General features: G+C 36.1%; 1 protein-coding gene across 1 annotated transcript; it reads left to right on the forward strand.

The window, feature by feature from the left end:
* Nucleotides 1-9,823: 9,823 nt before the first annotated feature.
* On the forward strand, nucleotides 9,824-13,824 carry PGI1 (phosphoglucose isomerase 1). Its single transcript, XM_079018877.1, has 14 exons — nucleotides 9,824-10,580; nucleotides 10,949-11,071; nucleotides 11,165-11,263; nucleotides 11,368-11,451; nucleotides 11,614-11,757; nucleotides 11,862-11,927; nucleotides 12,158-12,226; nucleotides 12,349-12,456; nucleotides 12,544-12,596; nucleotides 12,679-12,817; nucleotides 12,911-13,067; nucleotides 13,149-13,227; nucleotides 13,356-13,422; nucleotides 13,586-13,824. The coding sequence occupies exons 1-14, from the start codon at nucleotides 9,993-9,995 to the stop codon at nucleotides 13,718-13,720; spliced, it is 1,911 nt and encodes a 636-aa protein (XP_078875003.1). The 5' UTR covers nucleotides 9,824-9,992; the 3' UTR covers nucleotides 13,721-13,824.
* The last annotated feature ends 3,070 nt before the right edge of the window (nucleotides 13,825-16,894 follow it).

The raw sequence follows: 16,894 nt of genomic DNA on the forward strand, positions 1-16,894 counted from the left end.
GGAACTCAACACCGAAAATCTCAAGTACGCATCCTCGGATCACATCAGTAGCAAAAACCGCACGCTCGTCAGCTATAGAAACTCGCAGAGGTCGACTCAACGCCTCTCACCGGATATTGATGTGATGGCTAAACGCTAGTGACACGAAAGATCGAATCGAACCCGAGTCAAATAATACCAAAGCATGTACATAATTCACAAGGAAAGTACCTAGGCATACCACAATATAAGCACAATATCAAAAACTCGGCATAAATAAATAAAAGAATACATACCAGCCACGACATCGGGCGTTGCGCGAACTTCCTCCGTTGTCAACTAAAAGGCTCTCCCACGAGCCTTCGGTGCCTCGGCCTTCACTAGTCGGGCCTCGGTAGCTCTAGCAGCAGCAGATGCAGATCCCTGTGCCGATCCCTGAAGCAGTTGTGGGCACTTGGCCTTCCGATGGCCAGTTTGGTTGCAGTGAAAGCAAACTACAAACCCCATGGGGCAATCCCTCGCGAAATGCCCCTCCTTTCCACACTTGTAGCACCCCCGCTCTGCATAGCCCATCATGGCTCTTGCCGCACTTCTCGCAAGTGCGTCCCCTCTAAATTTCGGATCTCGAATCGGCGGGCTTTGCCCGCTTGGCTGTCGGCTGAGACTGTACTGACTGCCTATCACACCTCTGAGACTCAGCCTCCTTCCTGGCCTAAGTCTCTAGCTCAATCTCCCTCTTCCGAGCATTTACCCGAAGCTCGGAAAATGTTCGGGGCAGAACAACGCCCTCTCATGAAACATCCGCGTGATCACAGTCACAGACTCCGTCCCCTGCTTGAGGGACAAGAACTCTTAGGCCAATAATTCCCTCTCCACCGGGGGAACGTACTCATATCAAAACATAGCGGTGTACTTCTCCCAATTCACCGTGGTAAGCTATGCAGTAGTGAAATCAGTCGTCACAAACTTCCACCAGTCATTCGCTCCTAAGTGAAGCTGGTTCAACGCAAACCGAACTCTCAGATGCTCCGGACAAGAACATGTGTAGAAGCATCCCTCAATGTCATAGATCCACCTCATCGTGGCTATCGGATCCCGAGTCCCATCAAACTCTGGTGGCTTCGTGTTGCTGAACTCTCGATACAGCAATGAGTCACCCCCTGTGGCCTGGCGGCAGCGACAACTGCGGTGGCTGCAGCAGCAACCGCCTCAGTAACAACAACATATCGCTCGTCAAACGTCTAGATCAGTGTGGTCTTAATAGACCCAAAAATCTCCAGAATGGCCTCTCGGATCGCCGCGACCACCTCATCATGAATCATCTGGCGAATCTCTTCATCGTTAACACCGCTGCTCTCCGGGGTGTGGCGTGTACCAACCATGATGTCTATGAAACACAACACAAAAGAAATCAGAGACTTGCTCGAGTATACTCGTACTCGATCACTCAACCCTACTTGTTCCTCGGTACCCTAAGGATTCTTACTTGGACTGCTCACTGATCCGATGTTTCCAGTAGTACGGGCCCTATACTACCTTCCACACCACATCAGTATTCACCCCAAGTCCTCCTCCTAGGATTCCAGATCACAAGTACTCTATATCTCGCTGAACATAGGCTACTCTCCAGTAGACCCCTCATAAGCTCCTCGCTGCTACCTACTCACTCTCGAAGTAACTCATAGTAGCAAAAATCTCCTAGGCTAAGGCATCACAAATCAGGCTACTCTAGTCCTAAATATGAATACCTAGCCTACTCTAGCATGCATAACACATCTCATAACACATAATGTAAGGGTATTTTGGGAAATCACCGTTCGAGCGCTGGCTGATCGTACACACTGCTCCTTTTTTCTTTCCTTAAATTCTTTTACTCTTTTTAGAAAAATCATATATTTTCAAATTTTTTCTCAAATCCGCAATTTGAGTTAAGATACGCCCGAAGGTGCATCCGAATCCCTCAAACCAAGGCTCTGATACCAACTTGTAACAACGTGAATTTTAAAACAATTTTTCATTTTCAAACACAACAAAACTCATATAATAATTCTCAAAATCTTATGTATATCAAATTTCATCAAAATAAACATATCCCGGAATCTCAAACATAATCCTCTACTAGTGTGTACAATCATGCCGGCGCCTTCTCGCGATCATCGGAAGTACCTGAAACACATAACACATAACACAGTAAGCATAAATTTTTAGTGAGTTCCCCAAAATACCACATACAACACTTTGCCACTCGAGGCTATACTCTGTAGGACCCTCCGATCAATGTGTCTCAGTGGGAACCTCCAGTCCCATAGCTCGTTGGACCCTCTGGTCCGGTCTAAATCGTTGGACCCTTCGGTCCGGTCTGACCGAGGACCCTCTGGCCTTGTAAGTCATTGGACCCTCTAGTCCAGTCTATATAACACATAGCATACATATATCATAATATACATAATCTCAAACATACACATAACACATAAGACCCTTCGGTTTGCACATAGATACCACTCTAGGTAATGTATAGTGAGAAGACTCACCTTGTAAGATGTCTAGTAACTCTCGTGCTCGATATCCTAGATCTAGCCTCCATCTAGCACAATGATAACAATTCTAATCAATACTCTATTTACATCCTCATTTCCAGAGAATAGGTAGAAGACCATTCTACCCCTCCCTAACCCCTCTTAATCAGTTTGACCAAACCCTAAGGTCAACTGAAGTCAACTCCAGTCAACGGTCCAATTTTGACCAGACTCGCCAAGTGCACTCATGTGACTCGGCGAGTTCATGCGTATCCTCTGAATCCTTCTAAGGCCTCACTTGACTCGTCGAGTTAACCTCCCAACTCGACGGGTTACCACTAGTCACGAATCGCAGGGCAATTCGATCCGACTCGTCGAGTCCTCTCATGGAATCGACGAGTTTCCTCCATGGCAATACTCATTTGACCTTTTGAGGTCAGATCTGTTTCTCTAACTTATAGATCTGGCCTTCTAGCACCCAAAAGTCATGTAAAGGTTCGATCTTTATGTCCATACACCACACATCTAGCTCTATTTTATAAAATAAACCTTATAATGGTGTCTTAGGCTTAATACTCTTATGTGACTGCATAAATCTAGGTTGTTGGGACTCTCTGGACCTCTCAAGGTCTAGATCTAATGTCTATGCCTCAAAGGGACTCCACATACTCCAAAACTCAACTAAAAAGGGGGCAAAGAAACCCTAGATTCATGAGATCTACTATTCATACGAAAATAGGCATGGATTCATACCTTAAGCAGCAACCTTGAATGAAATGGTAGAAGATCTGAGCCCCCCAAGTCAGCCTAGCTTGAATCCCCCCCCCCCTTTTCCTTGCAAGAATGCACTAAAGTGATGAAATTAGCTCCCTCTCTCTCTCTCTCTCTATCTATGCTCTCTGGTTCGATTAGGGTCTCTCAAGGGTATGTGTGGCCACAAATGAAGGCCATAAGGACCTTTAAATAGGTCTCAGGCCCAAAGATTTAGGGTTTCTGTCCACAGCACTGACTCGTCGAGTCATCGAGTCCATTCATTAATCTGAGTCATCAGTCGCGACCCTACTCGACGAGTTGAGGCATCAACTCGTCGAGTCACTCCTTATATCTCAAAAATAAATACTCAAATTGTCATACCTGGAAATACGGATGTTACATTATACCACTCGATGAAATCGATATCAATGAGAGTCTCAACTTCGTGGAAGAACCGGTAGAGATCATGGATAGGGAAGTCAAGCAAACCAAACAAAGCCGTATCCCAATAGTGCAGGTTCGTTGGAATGCAAAACGGGGACCGGAATTCACTTGGGAGCGAGAGGATCAAATGAAACATAAGTATCCTCATCTTTTCCCTTAGTCCGTGTGTATCTTTTAGACTTAATTTCGGGACGAAATTCCCTCTAACGGGTGGATGATGTGATAACCCGTAATTTCAATCCTATAAAAGTCAAACTTGGTCAACTAAAGTCAAACTTATCCAATGAAGGTCAAACTTATTTCTTTAATTACCTTATGGTTAGATTAATGAGTCATAAGGTGTATAAACCTTATAATCAAAAGGTGTTGTGTGTTTAACTGAGGGAAACATTTGGAACCGAGGACCTTCACCCGAGCCGCAAACCCTCGCATGGGCAGTAAACCTTCGAACCGCAAACGGTTTGTAGCCGTAAACCGTAGCCGTGAACCCCTTTGGACCGCAAACTCTACCTTATATATATATATATATATATATATATATATATATATATATATATATATATATATATATATATATATATATATATATGACTGAAATATTCCTCACTTCTTCACTTGTAACCGTAAAATCAAGATTTTTCTCTCAAGATCTTCAACCGAAAACCCCTAGTTTTCTCTCAACTATCATCCAAGGATCATTGATTCACCTTTGGATCTTGATAAGAACATCAAGTGTTCTTCTTCTTTTCATCGATCAAACACCCTTCATTTCTGGGTTTACAGCCGTAAACCTTTGAATCTTCAAGTGGCCGTGAACCATTTACGGCCGTAAACACCGAAGCCAGCCGTGAACTCCAAGCAGTCAATTGATTTCACTTCGAACACCTCTTTTGTAAGTAATTCTTACATCCTAGGTTGTTTCCTTAATGTCTTTGAGGTTCTATTCACTAATTGTATACATATATACTATGTGAATTGCATTTTAGGACTTGTTTTGTCTCAGGATCTAACTCGGGGAAACTATCATCCTATATCGAACTTTCATACGAATCACTCACACAAGGTGAGTTCATACCCCTACAATTTACCTTTTTAAATGCTTTTTATGCGGAGGGGGGGGGGGGGAATACAAAATACAAGTAGAACACAATATAATTGTGTTAATCATTTATATGTGAAAACAAACAAACAAAGGATTCTTATGCTTTTATAAATTGTTAAAATTATTTCAAAAACTCTTTTAAACTATTTTAGATTGATGTTTATTCTCAAAATTGTATTCATTTATATATTTTTGTATAAGTATGATTTAACGAACTTAGGACTAATGCTAAATACCTTGACTCCTATTCGTTGTTTGGTTGTGGTCTTAGGGTACGATCACTAGTTCGACGGTTGATTAAATCATAGTTATACTTGCTAAATATATACATGAATATTAAAATTTCCTTTCAAGGTACACACTTAACTCAGTTGCAGACATTAGGCAATTGAGTCTTTTTCTCCAAATCAGTAACAGTTCAAACAAACATACTAGTAAACTATAATAGGTATAGTTTAGAGGATCAATACACACTATTTACTAGAATGGAGAAACATTACATGAGTCAATACATACATACTACTAATATTCATTACAAAGTATACTATTCATTTACAAGAACAAGAAGGAACTTACATACTATAACAAGAACAAGATAGCTAAATGTGAGATACTATTTCATGGCATATCAATATTCTTGCTATGTCACGTTTTGTAACCAGAGTCTCCTGGAGGGAGAGCGTGAGTTTGTGTATAGATCTATATGAGATTGACCATCCCGCACCTTGCTGCTAGCTACAGTGGGACCTGCAGGTATACGGGTGACAAATGTCATTTCATTTTCGACACCTGAAGAACGTCGTGTTTTATACTAGTCAATCAAGCATCGTTATAACCTAATCACATTTTTACCTTAATTAACCCGTTGTTTACAAGGTAGTTAATACATCAGTAGGGTTTTTTTTATACAATACTACTGTAAACCTTCATTTTTCCATTACGTTCTTACAGTGATATTCTCTCATGAGAAATGCATACTATTTTCGAGTAAAGATAGTTCTACAAATATGGAAAACATACTTTTATACTATTTCAAGTACAAACATACATTTCACACCATTTTCAAGTGAACAGAACATACAAACAATTGAGTCTTGGTAGAAGATTACTTTTCATTTTAAAGCAAAAAATATAGGATTTTCTAGGGAGGATACAAACATTTTCACTAGACAAATACAAACATTTTTACTATACAGATACAAACATTTTCATGAAACAAATGGAAACATTTAACACTAAAATACTTATGAACTCACCAACTTAAATGTTGATACTCTCTTTCAAAATGACTTGTATTCTCAGGTCACAAGTAAACAGGTTCACTGGATTAGGTTTTGAGAAGACGGAGCATGTTCAAGACTCGTCTTTTATTTTGATATATATATATATATATATATATATATATATATTAGGTGTCTTGAAACTATTCAAAGAACACACTTGTATTAACTATTCTATTAATGTAATGGATGTTGTTGCTCGTTTTACTATTGTGCATTGTTATGATACTGTACATGACGTCCTTTGCCCCCAAATGTTTCCGCCGTTCCGGTTTGGGGGTGTGACAAAGTATTTAACAAAAGTGGATATTTTGCCCAGGAAGCACGACACAACTAACTCTTGATTGCGACATGAAGTGTGGCCTGGTTCGAGACTATTTTGGACCGTAGTTGTCACGATGTGACCATGAGCTGGTCGTTGCGCATTGATTGTTGACCGTTGACTTTTAACCACTTTGAGTTTTGGTTAAACTTTGATGAACATGGAGTTTTGGATTGATATTTGACCTTTTATTGATAATAGTTAATGAGATGTGTCTAATAGTGATTTTGGGTGGTTTTTTCTAGTTTATTTGTTTTAGGAGTCTTGCGTGTGAGACTTGGATTTCTAGCTTGAAGTGAGTTTTTTTTTATTATACTATATGTGACATGATATGTCCTTTATGTGGTAGGATGTTTATGTGACTGATTATACTAGCGTAGTCTTATGTTAGGATAATTAGAAGGTCATATAAAAGGATCATATACCTTCGTATGGGATGATGGTGGAACGGTATTGGGCCGTAAGCCTACATGCCCGATGAGATGATGACCGGAAGCCTATATGTCCGATAAAATGATGGTTGGGAGCCTACAAGTCAAATGGAATGATGGTGAAAGCCTACATTCCTGATGAGATGATGGTTGGGAGCCTACAAACCAAGTATAATGGAGGTATTACAATGAGATTGTAAGCCTTAGTTGGTATGCATTGTATATGTGATGAAATATATGGTATATTGAAGAACTCAATAAACTTTGTGCTTACTCGTCATGTTTATATGTTTTTAGGTTGTTTTGGTGAGAAGGGTAAGGGCGTGTGTGACTATACTCGCATCTACATCATGTTTTTGAGACTTCAGTTGAACTCTACGTTATGTTTTATGATATTTGAATAAAATGGATATTAAGTTCCTTTTAAAAAAAATGGTTTCGTGTTTTCTAATTATATTCAAAAGAAAAAAAAATGGTTGAACATTATGGAAGTTACACCAAGCTTTTTTTCTATAGTAATATAGTTTACTTAATAATAGACCTTGAAAATTCATTTAAGTTGGAAAATCATTATATATTATTGTGAGACATGTAAGACATCACTTATTATCACTTATATGACTTTAATTTATGAATTTTCTTGATGAGCAACCAATAATATAATAACAACTAGGATAACCACATGATAGTTGTTATAACCATTTGCCTTCACTAACTTACACCTAGAGGTTAGGTGCATTACGACTCATCACATGTCCAATATTAAAGGACTATTGCAAAGCTCTACGGCTTTTGTATATTAAAACATAACCTTACAAAGTACATATTCATATGTTTAAGACATCCACAACAAAAATTACACTTAAACAATCTCCCTTTGTGGATAGAATTTAAACCTTACATCATTTGAACACCTTATCCATTCGACAATAAGGGCCAAAGGTCCTCCAAAAGATTTTCTTTCAGTTCTTCCAACACGTCTTCTTCATGTGTTTTAAAAACACTAAAAAATCAAACTACGTATACAAGCCTATGTTCTCATGTCCTTTTACCGTATTGAAATAAAATTCTATTATGCCCTTAATGAATACATAAAAACTACATTGATTTCATACTAAGATTTATGTATTCCTGATATTTCTAGTTTGTACAACATGATATTTCTAGTTTGTACAACAACATACTAAACTTTACAAAAATCCGATCAATAAATTCTTAGGTTTTTGTTTGAAATCACGAGATTCAATAAAAAAAGTAATAACTTTGTTTTCCTTTTCTTATTTGCATTTTCATACATATCTCTTAATCGATTCCACATCTCTTTTGTTGTTTTTCATTTTTGAATATGAATAAAACAGTTTGTTTGAAGTTGATACCTCAATTCTTGTTTACAAAGAAAAACATTTTCGATTTATTTTTGGATGAAAGATTGTATAATCTTGATTAGAAACCATAATTCAAGTTATAAGATTCATGAGACTAGTTGATCAATGATTGTGAGGTGCAACTTCAGTTGATCATCAAATATCGCTATCAAGAGCATATAGATAATCTTCTATGCGAATCGCCAACTTTCGTATTGCTCTAGAAAATCAGAGCACGAGTGTTATAACCAACACTTATGAATTGTAACCGGTTCCCATTAACAAAAACATGATTTGAATTGCCAAAACTTTAGTATCTTAAGATTTCAAATTAAAAAATAGATTTGCGACAAAGATAGATCTAAAGAATGAAAAATGAAAAGGAAACCCTCCAAAGTTTGAACAATCCTGCATACCATTTGTTTTGTTAAGGATCCATGACAAAATATAGTGCAAAATTAAATGAACATCAAGACGAAAACAAATACGCTCAAATGTTGATTGGAAAATGCTTACAGTTCAAATATTACAAGCATATAACACGAATTGATAGAACATTACTAAACACTATCTAACCTATACTAACAAAAAAACTAACTCGATGAAAGGTAACAACCAATAATATAATGACAAGTAAGATGGCCCACATGATAGTGTGTTATAACTGTTTGCCTTCACTAACCTATGCGTGGAGGTTATGTATGTTCAACTCATCATATGTCAAATACCGAAGAAGCATTACGAACTCTCCAATTTCGGTATATCAAAAACACAACCTTACAAAGTACATCTTCACACGTTTTAGATAGTCACAACAAAACTTGTACTTCAACACTATTTGAGATCAAGCACATGTTGGTCTTGCTATGATCTTTTTCTCTTAAATTTGCTTATATACAAATAGAGATAAAGATAGAGAACTTGATTTCTCAACTTTGCATTATGATATTTGAGAATTTATGTTGATTTTCCTATGTTCTCACTTGCTTCTTGATTTCCTCCTATGATGACCCTGACTTAATATTGGGTTTTCTCATGTGTGTATATTATCGTGTTGTGTGAATTTTGATATCCTCATATAACCAACACATATATACATATTCTAAAAAGCTTATTCGAAGCCATTGGACCCACCTTTCACAATTGGATGCTACCTTACACACATGTTCCATGTGTTTGGTCTTTGATGTTCGATTGAATGGGAAAGTGGGTTTGTCTCATGTTGTTTTGGATGCAAGCACAAAGAACCGCTTTAAAAGCTTTTTTTGGAATTTTACTACCAAATAAGTTGCTTGTAGTATTAAATATTACATTGGATACTTAAATTAAGTTTTTAATCATGTTAATTCACTTATAAAAATAAAAATAAAAATACATTTTGTATTTAAGTTATACATCTATCCATACTCACGAAGAGTCATTATTGATGCACCCTTTATGTCACATGAGTCATGACTCACGAGCCATGTATGTTTGCATTGACTCGAGTACAAAGAAAGAATATCCCAAGGGACTCCTCCGTCCTTTCGATATTCTCAAAGGGTTATTCTGCAATAAAATAAATCTCCCTCCACCAATCATCGTAGGTAAGAGAGAAGATACCACTGCGTTTTCAGGGTGTTTTTGTGTGAGAGAGAAAGTGAAAAGAGTTGAAAATTCATCAACGACCCACTTACCATTACTATACAAGGTTCCAAAAACCCCTCCTCAAAGAGCCTGCCTCATTGCCATGGCAACATCTTTCTCTCTCTAAAACACCCCCCTCGGTTTCATCGATTTCTGTCACTCGCCTTGCTCTCCCATGGCGTCGATATCGGGGTTGTGTTCATCATCATCGAATTTGATCCCAAAACCCAACTTACCATCATTACCAAGAATCCAATCGCCATGGATGATCTCGTCGCCGCTTCGAATAGAAGACAACTTAAAAATTTCCTTTTCAGGTATCAGTAGCAAGAGTAGCCACAGTTTGTTGACGCATTCGGTGGCGCGTGATGCTCCATCAAGTCTGTCAAAGATTGCTGCAACCGGTGATGGGGTACCAGGAAAGTCAGTGGCGAAGAAAGGGCTGGAAACAGACCCGAAAGTTCTTTGGGAGAGATACACAGAGTGGTTGTACCAGCATAAGGATTTAGGTTTGTATTTGGATGTGAGTCGGGTCGGGTTTACCGACGAGTTTGTGAAGGAAATGGAGCCTAGGTTTATGAAGGCTTTCCAGGCTATGGAGGATCTGGAAAAAGGTGCAATCGCTAATCCAGATGAAGGGAGAATGGTGGGGCATTATTGGCTTAGGAACCCTAAATTATCCCCTAATTCGTTCTTGAGGTTGCAGATTGAAAACACACTTGAAGCCATTTCTACATTCGCCGAAGACATCATCGTGGGTAAGGTTAGTTTATTTTCTCTACCGATCTTCATTTTCTTTTGTATTCAGCATTTCAAATCTCTCAACTTAGATGAAGCAAACCCTAAACTTGACCGAAATATGGCAAATAGAACACTCAAATTGGGATCCCAAATATTGTTTTCATGATAATTTGATTTCTTGATCATTGATAGCAACGTGTACTTTGACTTGGAACTAACTCACCAAGCTTTGACTTTTATAGTCAAGATTATGTTGCTACTACTTCTATAGCTACACATACATGTAAAAATTTGCGAAATCATAAAATCGATAACTGATACGAGTTTTATTTGATTTCAATACATATAAAATTGTGGTTGTAAAAATGTTTTATATTTTTATGATTTCAGATAAAACCTCCTTCTTCTCCAGAAGGTCGATTCACACACATACTCTCAGTTGGAATCGGAGGCTCTGCTCTTGGACCACAGTTTGTCGCTGAGGCTTTAGCACCTGATAATCCTCCTCTCAAGGTAATATTTATTTTTTATGTCATAATTTTAATTCTTCTATTTTAAACTTGTAGAATAACACATAACTTTTTTCGAATGTGGACTGATTTTCAGATAAGGTTCATCGACAATACAGATCCAGCAGGAATTGACCATCAAATTGCACAACTTGGACCAGAATTAGCATCTACACTTGTAATAGTAGTTTCAAAGGTCTGAATATATATATTTTTTATATAAATATATTTCCTTTTTTTTTTTTTTTTTTGGTTTAATAACATGAAATTGCTTAATGTTGATTCTGAATTTTGAGTCAGAGTGGAGGCACTCCAGAAACAAGAAACGGTTTATTAGAAGTACAAAAGGCTTTTCGTGATGCTGGGCTGAATTTTGCAAAACAGGTTTTGATCTTCAGGTTCTTCTTTCTGCTTTTATGTGTAAATAAGAAATTGGTTAATTATAGCTGAATAATATACAGCCTAGAGTCAAAACTGTATATTGTATCTACAATTCTACATATAATATATAAAATTTGTTTATGCTAATTAAAGAAATATTTACAGGGTGTTGCTATTACTCAAGAGGGATCATTATTAGATAACACTGCAAGAATCGAAGGGTGGTTGGCTAGATTTCCCATGTTTGATTGGGTTGGTGGAAGAACTTCTGAAATGTCTGCTGTTGGTCTACTTGCTGCAGCACTTCAGGTTCTCATTTCATTTTTTTATAAAAAATAAATAAATAAATAAAACATTCCCTCTAATCTAAATACAAATATTAAGATGTTGTAAATTTGTATTGTTGTATTCAGGGAATCAACATCAAAGAAATGCTCGAGGGTGCATCACTAATGGATGAGGCAAACAGGACTACTGTGGTATAGTACAATAATAATATTAATAATAATAGCTAATAGAGTTAAAGTTAGCAATGTACTTTCATATTTTCTATTACAACATTCTACTTTCATTTTTCTTTTCTTTTTTGATATGACATTGCTAAAATTGGGAATATTTTTTAAAATACAAAGCTGTAATAAACAATTTAATGAAAGTACATTGCTATTTCTTGCATATAAAATCTGAATGCTGTTGGTGTTATTGTTAGGTGAAGAAAAACCCTGCAGCTCTTCTGGCGTTATGTTGGTATTGGGCTTCCGATGGTGTAGGATCAAAGGTACTTGTAAATAGTAATTAGTAAATCATTATTTTTTTTTATTCAAATCTAACATTAGATTTTTGAAATTATTATGTTTTGTTCCAAAAATGAATAATTTTTTTATATATATATTTGAACAGGATATGGTGGTACTTCCCTACAAGGATAGCCTTCTGTTATTTAGCAGATATTTGCAACAGCTGGTGATGGAATCCCTTGGGAAGGAATTTGACCTTGATGGCAATAGAGTATGCAATGAGCAAAAACAATTATAAACTTGCACTTTTTTTAACCAATTTAGGCAATAATTATTTTTATCTTCTCTTTTTTCATAGGTAAATCAAGGGCTTACGGTGTATGGAAATAAAGGGAGCACAGATCAACATGCGTAGGTTTCCACAACCATCATTATGATTATTATTATTAATATTATTATTTTGATATTATTATTTAAATTTGCAATGTAACAGATACATTCAACAGCTTCGAGATGGTGTGCACAATTTCTTTGCAACATTCATTGAAGTATTACGTGATAGACCCCCTGGTCACGATTGGGAGCTTGAACCAGGTGTCACTTGTGGTGACTACTTGTTTGGAATGTTGCAGGTAGTAAATGACCGTTTTACCCTTGTTGTGCTAAGAAGAAGCAAAAGTGATGTGGAATAAAATTAGATTTGATTTTTTTTTTTTTTTGGTTAGGGAACAAGGTCAGCGCTGTATGCAAATGGGAGGGAGTCGGTTACTGTGACTGTGCAAGAAGTGAACCCGCGGTCAGTGGGAGCTTTAATTGCACTTTATGAAAGAGCCGTTGGTATTTATGCATCACTTGTCAACATCAATGCCTACCATCAACCTGGTATTATTTAACTCTTTTTTCTTTTTTATTTAAGTAAAAAAAAATAAAAAACAATAATATATAATAAGCATACTACATCAGGAGTTGAAGCCGGAAAGAAAGCAGCAGGAGAAGTGTTGGCTCTACAAAAACGGGTTCTTTCCGTTCTCAATGAGGCCAGGTATACTGTATGTCTGTATGCATATGCTAGCAAAATGTCTTAAATACCCTTCGGGCTTGAATTCAATGATAACAAAATAAGAGGCAAATACGTAAACTCACAAGCATTTTGTTTGTATGATTTCCCAGTTGTAAGGATCCTGTGGAACCATTATCAATTGAGGAAGTAGCTGATCGGTGCCATTCCCCTGAAGATGTATGTATTTATTTATGTCATCTTCAACATTTCTATTTTGTTAATCCCATTTTGGCTCTGTATTTTTTTTTAATCAAGTGCTGTTAAAAAAAATATATTTTATAAAATATATAGTTGAGGTGTTGTTATTAACCCCAAACAAATCACTTTTTTTTATTGGCAGATTGAGATGGTGTACAAGATTATTGCACACATGGCTGCTAATGATCGAGCTATCATTGCAGAAGGTGATTGTGGTTCGCCTCGAAGTGTTAAAGTTTTTCTTGGGGAGTGTAATGTTGATGGTTTGTATGGGTAATCGTGTAACAAATTGTTCTTTTTTCCTTTTCCTCATTGAGATATTTTCAAAGATAGATTCTCATTTTAATGAAATAAGAATAAATAACAACATATTTTGCTTTTTGGAGTTGAGATCCTCTAGTTCTTTTTGAAGTTTTTTATTTTGAGAAAAATGGATTCGGGCATATGTATTTTTTGTAAGTGTTAAAATGCATGTTTATGCAATAACGTTCGTCTTTAGTTCTTATTTATGCACAACAGTGGGTTTTCAGATGAATCATACAACAATGGTCAATGTATATGATTATAATACCAAAATATGCAATATTCTAAGTGGAAATCCATTGCCAGTTTTATGTTTATTTATACAGTACTGTTCTATTCTTTTGCCGGTTTATGTAATATTTTTTTATTACCAATTTATCTAAAAATGCTTCCTATTCCCGAAACTTTGTGCAACTAAACGAGTAAGTCGTTAAATATTTGCATCTTTTAGTCATAAAATAAAATGTCATTGCATATTTTGTGTAAAGTGTAAACCATTTTGTTGCATAAATTGGGAAAATTGATGTTATTTTGTCATAAGACCGGGTACTACCATTCTGCCCCTGATTATTTAATATTTTAATTTTCTTTTATTACAACAATTAAAAAGAATTAAAAATAAAAGAAAAAAGAAAATACTCTCTCTCTCTCTCTCTCTCTCAAAAAAAAAAAATCCTATCCCATCTTCTTTCTCTTAAACTAACCCCTCCGATCTGCAATCTGGTGAAAACGTTCGTACCCTTCCTCCCATTCCTCTCTCGCCGGAAAATACACCATCGGAAAAGACCCATACTCTCTCTCCCCACCCACCCGCTTGACCCTCAACATCACCCACCCGCTTGATAAGAGAATCTTATACCCGAAGCATATGGGACACGATGCATAATGTCTTACATAAAGATCTGATACTTTATCAATCTTCTGCCATAATATTTTATGTGCTATGTTCTCACAATTCGAACTATGAAGAGGAATGCCGTAATCATAATCGAAATTTGAAAACACACTATGTATCCTTGATTAAATTTATTAACATTCAACAACCTAAGCCTTTAAATTTGAAATGAAACATAATATTCTCTCCCTTAATTATAGCAAAACAACTATTCAACCCTTACAACTTTGCAAGGTATGACTATTGTTTTCTATAATTAGTATTGCTAACTTGCAATACTTGCCTTAATAACCATACAATCATAACATTTATGCTCCCACTATCAAGATGATTATTATAAGCATAACACTTATGCTCCCACTAGCTTTGACATGTATTAAGAAACAACTTAACTTTCAGAAAAACAATACCTATTGAATTTCTTAAGTTCATGTTTCTAATACTTAATGCTTTGATAATCTTTTATCAAGGATTCTTAAACTTATACACCTTTGCCTTAGATAGCTCATATATGTGTCCAAACAATTAAGACTAATTGCCAAATCTCACAATTCGAATCATGGAAAGGGATACCGTAACCATAATCGAATTCGAGAATACAATTTCACAATCACTATTTACTTAAAATCTCTATTAGTGAAAACATTTCCTCACAGTCATTTTCATGAAGGAGGGAATCTTACGACACTTAGATTTTAATGGTGTATGTGTTCCTATCCATGTGAATTTTTCAAAACCAAAGTTTACGACAAATTCAAACTCATATGGACTGAACTTTCTTAATCTTGATTTCTTTGCCTTATGGTAACACAGCTGCCCACCATGTCTTCCAAGTAGTTAAGCAGCTCACCTTTTCCTATCAATGTACTTTTCATTGATCAAGGTCCTTGCCTTTTATGCATTCAAATGAGAACTCATAAAACTCACATGCATAATTAACTTAATTGGAACGGCACAGAAACAAAATAATGTCAACACGATAGGTTGTAAACCTCAACTCGTGTGCTAGTGATGATCAATAAGGTCTATTTTGATTTGTTCTTGAAACCTTTCAAGACCATTAAGACTCCTACTGACTCCTTGACATATAAGATTCTCTTGTCAATAAACATTTCTTGACAAACAAATATTCAAGAGTTAGTGTAGTTTTTATCAAAACACTTCATAAATTGGTCGTAGTTGGTCTTTGTCTTATCCGAGACATCACAACTTTCCATATTTGATGAATGTTATAAACCTTCCTAATACTTGTCACTCAATATCACAATCTTAACTCTAAGACTTGTTTTGGAACGAAGTATGATTCACTTTCTGATTTAACCATTTCTTCAATTCTTGATTCCTCTTCTTAGACATACAATTGCACTAAGACTTACTTAGAGGATCAATTGAGATATGGTTCTTAATCATTAAGACATATCATAAAGCATAAAAGGTACTCTCCCTCTCTTAGAATAGAGAAACTTTTATCTTTCTGCCTACTTGATTCTTCTTATTTGTTCTGCTATTGATCTAAACCCTTTAATCAATTCAGAATTACACTTAATCTTGTAAGTATAATCACATTTACTAAACCTTTAGTAAATCATGACGAATATCTTTATTATTCTTGTGGTGGACTTGATCAGCACACAACTTTGTGTACTCGATCTCCCAGTCCTTCACTTGACACTTTGTCAATGAATTAGTCTAATTTCCAAATATGAAATTTCTCATTCATCGTGCAACCAAGTTGCATGATTCCAAGTTTCTGTCCAATTGAAACTTGGGCGATGAGAAACTTTCCCCATTCGGTAAATTTTCGACATTTCCACAAATAACAAAATTAAGAATCAAATCCATTATTGCTAATAATAGAAACATGCTAACATCACTTTTTTTATACACGCCATTGCAAGGATAAATAAATAATATAAAATCAAAATTTATTTTATTGCGGAAAAATTTGTCCTTACAATGCAATTCATTGAAAAACTATGCTAATACATCTTTCTTAGCAATCTAATTCTAACTCTAAGTAGCAGCTCAAAAATCTAATCTTCAAGTAATGCAATCGAAATCCATTCCTTCACGGTTAGATTCTGCTCACTTCTTCCCTTAAGCTTCCTCTCTTTTCTTTGATCCTACAAAACATCAATTGTAATCTTATCACATTATGTATTAAGAATCTAGAATAGGAGCTTAAAAGAGTTAGTCAATGGATTTTACCTAAAGCAGAGCCATACGTTTTGACTATCCCATCTATTAGATCTC

This window comes from Lactuca serriola, chromosome 9, assembly GCF_051521515.1.
Source record: "Lactuca serriola cultivar US96UC23 chromosome 9, Lser_US96UC23_V15, whole genome shotgun sequence".
NCBI classification, from domain to species: Eukaryota; Viridiplantae; Streptophyta; class Magnoliopsida; order Asterales; family Asteraceae; genus Lactuca; species Lactuca serriola.